Below are 5,315 nucleotides of genomic sequence, written 5' to 3' on the forward strand. Positions count from 1 at the left end.
ACTTTTCCCATCATCCTCTCTTCTTCATTTCTGTTTTCCACTCATTGTTTTTCAAAAGAACTTCATTCAACAAATATTTTTGATAAATTTTGTACACAGCTCACTGGACAAGGCAGGGAGATACAGCTTCTTCTTGTGAAGAGCTTTTTTGTTAGGAGCTGACTTGGTCCATTCTCTGGGATCTCATCAAAGCCTGGCCAGTTTTCCTGGCAAAGGGTGGACAGATTAGCTTAGTAGGAGAACACTTGTAGAGACTTTGGTGCAGCAAAAAGTGTGGTCTTTTAGGGAAGAGATTGAATGGGAGACAAAATGAGTGCATTATTTCTGAAATCATTGGAGCCATTGGCTGAGAAATATAACTGTGCAACTGATTTTATGTACTGAGATAAGAGCAAAAATAAGCTTTTCCTGGGATCTCCGTGTCATAATGTGGATGCTTCGCTGTCTCTAGTCCATGCTGCCTCTACCAACAACTCCACACAATCTCTTCCCACTCTCAGGAATACCCGCTCCTTCTACACCAGAGCATGTCTCTTTGGTGAACTTCTATTCATTCTTCAAGGCCCGATTCAAATCCTACACCTTTTTTAAAAATCCTTCCCAAATTCCTCCAAGAAGAATAATTTACTCCCACATGGTTCATAAAATTAAAAACGTACTAAGGCATTCTGCATGTTGCTCCAGATCTAACTTTTTGAGGATAGAAGTTGATATCCTTCCATCTCGATGTCTCCCACAGTATCCTATATGGGGGTCAACAAATCATGTCTGACAGTGCAATTCCAGCCTTCCACCTGTTTTATAAATAAAGTATTATCGAAACCTAGCCATGGCCATTCATTTACTCATTGTGGGCCACTGTTTTTGCAGAACAAAGGCAGAGTGGTGTGGTTGCAACAGAAACCATATGGCCCACAAACCTACAGAAAAAGTTGGTAAATTCATGAATTAGCATAATTCATGAATGGCAAATGCAGCAAGGTGTTTTGTGAAGAGATTTAGAGTGGTATTTAGATGACCTGGGTCCTAACTCATTTTGACTAAATAGTGATGATGATGATAGATTTAGGATGAGTTGACAGATAAAAGTTATAAGACTTATTATGTGTCAGGCACTGTGCTAGTAATTTTAAACTTACTATTCACTTAACCCAAGGATAAAAACTTTTCTCATTAAAGAAGAAGAAACTGAGACTCAGAGAGGACATACTACCTTAGTAGTAAAGTGAGGACTCAAACTCAGGTATGACTTACAACAAAACTTGAGACTCAACCATTACCTTAGAACACCCTTGTGAAATGCAGTTTCTTCATAAAATTAGGATCATTCAAGGAGCAATGTGGTGTTCAATATATTTTAGCAAGCAGAGATGTATATTATCAAAATGTTTGTAAATACTGCAAGGTGGATGTGTATAAAAATTTACATATGGAACCTCAACATGCAGAAAGTCCACCTGGGGTTCCTCGGAATTCAGACCTGCTGACTCCTCACTCCTCAGCATTCCTACTTGGCTTGGAGTATGGCTCTGGTCAACCTCACATCCGGCCCAGATTTCCTCCTCCTTGGCCTGATGGATGACACAGTCGCCCATCCAGTGTTGTTCCTGCTCTTCCTCAGCATCTATCTGCTCAATGCCATGGGCAACCTGAGCATGGTGGTACTGGTGAGGTCCGATGGGGCTCTGTGCTCCCCTATGTATTACTTCTTGGGTCACCTGAGCTTTGTGGATGCCTGCTTTACCACGGTCACGGTCCCCCGACTGCTGGTCAGCCTGCTCCACCCAGCTCAGGCCATATCCTTCCAAGCATGCTTTGCCCAAATGTACTTCTTCCTGGCTCTGGGCGTCACAGAGAGCTATCTCCTGGCGGCCATGTCCTACGATCGCGCGGTGGCGGTCTGCCAGCCACTGCACTACACTGCGGTCATGACACCCTGGCGCTGCGCTGCGCTGGTGGGTGCGTCCTGGGCGGTGGCTCACCTGCACTCGCTGCTCCACACCCTGCTCATCTCCGAGCTCTCCTATCCCCACTCTGCCCCCGTGCGTCACTTTTTTTGTGATGCGACGGTTTTGCTGAGCTTGGCGACCTCGGACACATCCTCCGCGGAGATTGCCATCTTCTCCGAGGGCCTGGCGGTGGTGCTGACCCCACTGATTCTCGTGTCGCTTTCCTATGCGCACATCCTGGACGCGGTGCTTCGAGTGCGGTCGGCAGGAGGCAGTCGCCGTGCCTTCTCCACCTGCGGGGCCCACCTGGTGGTGGTGTCGCTTTTCTTTGGCTCTGTCCTGTCTGTATATTTCCGACCTTCTTCTGCTTACTCCGTGCGTTACAACCGCCTGGCCAGCGTGGTGTATGCAGTGGTCACACCGACCTTGAACCCGTTCATCTACAGCCTTCGCAACAAAGAGGTCAAAGGCGCTCTAAAAAGGGGGCTCAGATGCCGAGGTGCGTCCCAAAAGGCGTAAGGACAGGTCTGGGTTCACCAGTATTTTAGTAATAATAACAATTACCAAAAACATTTTAAAAAGTTTCTCAATTTTGATCCTATGATATCTTATTTTTTGTTAAATAAAAAATTAGATGAAGTAAATATGACGTGGATTATAGTGGTGGGTACATAGCAATGGGTCCAATCCATTCAGTGTTGCCTGAGTGCTTGAACTAGACTTTAAAAAATTGGGGGCAACCAATGAAGGTATGGCATAGAAATTTGACTTGTTTGTTGAAAATGGAAAGAAGAGTGTGTGACACAGCAAAGAGGGGTGGAGAGGAATGTTGACAAGCAGCGGAGGTCTGAGGAGTTTTTTCCACATTTTTTGTTGGTACATTAAAGTTATACATAACCATAGGGTTTGTTGTTACATATTCATACATGCACACAGTATAACAGAGTAATTTGGCCAGTATCATACCAGCACTTCTCCCCTCCCTCCTTACCTCCCATCCACTAGTCCTTTCCTTTTGATTTTCATGAGATTTCCATCCCATCCTCTTTTCTTTTGCTGTTTCCTTTCTAGCTTCCACAAATGAGAGAAAACATATGACCCTTGACCTTCTGAGTTTGGCTTATTTCTCTTAACATAATGGTCTCTAGTTACATTCATTTTCCTGCAAATAAGATAATTTCATTTTTCTTTACAGCTGGATAAAACTCTGTTATGTATATGTACCATGTTGTCTTTACCCATTTATCTGTTGATGGTCACCTAGGCTGGCTCCATAGTTTGGCTACTGTGAATTTTCTCTTTGAAAGGTTTTAAGGAGGTTTTGTTGAATGTACTATAATGTTATCTACAGTCCTACGGACTCCTCCCTGGGAAACTCCAGTAAAGATCTAGTTATTTTAAAAGTCTTTTTAAATTTTAAAATTTTACCCCCTATATACTACATCAACCATTTTCATTGTAGAAATTCAAAAATAAAGATAAATAAATTCTCTTTTACCCACTCAAATCAACCTACACTGTCATCCAAGTTATCCCTTCAATCACTCTCAGTCTCTTATTTTGAAACATAAATAGTATCTTTCACTATATACTATTTTGCAATTTCATTTTTTTGCATAAAACAAGACATCTAAGAGATCTTGTTGCTACAAAATTCAATTTTAATCTCAGCTACAGAATCCTAGATCCTATAGATCTTCTGTGGATTATTTAATCATTTCCTTATCAGTAAGTATTGTAATAAATATTTAAAACTGTTTTTCCAATTTTTCAGTATTATAAAGATGCAATGGACATTCTTGCAAAAAATAAATAAAAGTCAACATTTAGAGAGGAATTAATTATGACAAGCACAGTCCTAAGTATTTCCTGAATATGGTTCAATCCACAGAGGTTTTCATAAGGAAGGCACCATTTCTTTCCCATAGTACAAGAGTGAAAACACACTGAGAGAAACCAAGTAACTGTCCCAAAGTTGTCAGTCTAAGTCCTTTAGCTCCTTCAATAATTTCTAGTCTATTTGATCTTTTTCATCATATTGAGAAGCTTTTTTTTTAAAATAGAAAGAGAGAGAATTTTTTAATATTTATTTTTTAGCTTTCGGTGGATACAACATCTTTTATTTTATTTTTATGTGGTGCTGAGGATTGAACCCAGCACTCCGTGCATGCCAGGCAAGCACTCTACCCATCCCCAGCCCAAGAAGCTTTTAATAATATATAAATTCTTGGAGTATAATTACGGCCACCTTTTTTCTTTTTCTTTTTCTTTTATTCAATTTAATTGTTTCTATTTCTTTTTTTCTTTTTAATTTTTTTGATCAGCAGGAATTAGCTTTACATATTAATGGGATTTAGTGTGACGTTTCAATGCACGCATACAGTATGCACTGACCAAGTCCACCTCCTTCCCATTCTTAATTATTGAATTCCCTCATTTGCTCTTCACTTGGCTCCTTTCCTGTTCTTAGTGTTTTTTATTTACACCTTTTCTCTGCTTTGTCTTGTTTTGTGTGTTGAAGTTTTCACTGTGAGGTTAACCTTTTCAAAGAATATTTAACTTAACTTATGCTAATTCTATTGGTTTTTGGTTTTCAGCACCATTTAATTTTTTTGGCTTTCACAGTTAGTAATCCCTTCCTCTTATTTTCTCCATGTTGTGGTACTTTTTCTATATTCTTTAGGTTTATGTATCATCTTGACTTTAGGAGAGGGGTGCCTCTGTTGATGCCATTTTTGGATGTGACATCTCTTAGCAAGGACAATCCAGGGCTGTTCTTTGGATTATGGGGCTGAAGGCCTCCTGGGTCTCACTGGTCCTGCTGATCCTCCTGGAGTAGTAGTTATACTTTACGTATAACTATGTGGCTTGGACTGCCTCTAAAGTGTGAATGGCATAAATCCTAAACCAACATGAGGGCATTTGTCCTGGTTCTTAGGAGGAAGTATTTCCTTCCCCTTCATTCCTTAGCCGCAAAGGTCAGCTTCTTTCTCATCTCTTGCTGCTAGGTAGGGAGTTTTAGGAGAACATTCTCATTGAATTTGCAGTCTTGGAAATACAGAATCCATGTGTGCTTCCAATTCTAGTCTCCAGTGCTATGTATCTCATAAGTTTATGTCTTCTGCCCTGTAGCACTGATGCTGCCAGGATCTTACAAGTGGCAGTCATGCCCAAGGGCTGCATGCAGTGTTGGCTTCTGAGCTCACCATCCCTCAACCAGATTCCTCCTTCCTGGATCCTGGAGGTGTCCTGTCCTTTTGGCCAGCCCAGACATGCAGTTTCATGTATTTAGTTCCTAAAAGCAGAGAATTTTCAGGGTTGCTATTTCAGTTTTGCTAGAACCTGAAACACTCACTGGAGCTTCCA

The 5,315-nt window shown here is 41.1% G+C and overlaps 1 protein-coding gene across 1 annotated transcript; it reads left to right on the forward strand.

The window, feature by feature from the left end:
- Nucleotides 1-1,523: 1,523 nt before the first annotated feature.
- LOC106145520 (olfactory receptor 1L4) lies at nucleotides 1,524-2,468 on the forward strand. The gene is given in 3 exon segments (XM_078041264.1): nucleotides 1,524-2,163; nucleotides 2,166-2,200; nucleotides 2,202-2,468. Coding segments are annotated over 3 exon segments (942 nt in total).
- The last annotated feature ends 2,847 nt before the right edge of the window (nucleotides 2,469-5,315 follow it).

This window comes from Ictidomys tridecemlineatus, chromosome 3 (assembly GCF_052094955.1).
Source record: "Ictidomys tridecemlineatus isolate mIctTri1 chromosome 3, mIctTri1.hap1, whole genome shotgun sequence".
Taxonomy (NCBI): domain Eukaryota; kingdom Metazoa; phylum Chordata; class Mammalia; order Rodentia; family Sciuridae; genus Ictidomys; species Ictidomys tridecemlineatus.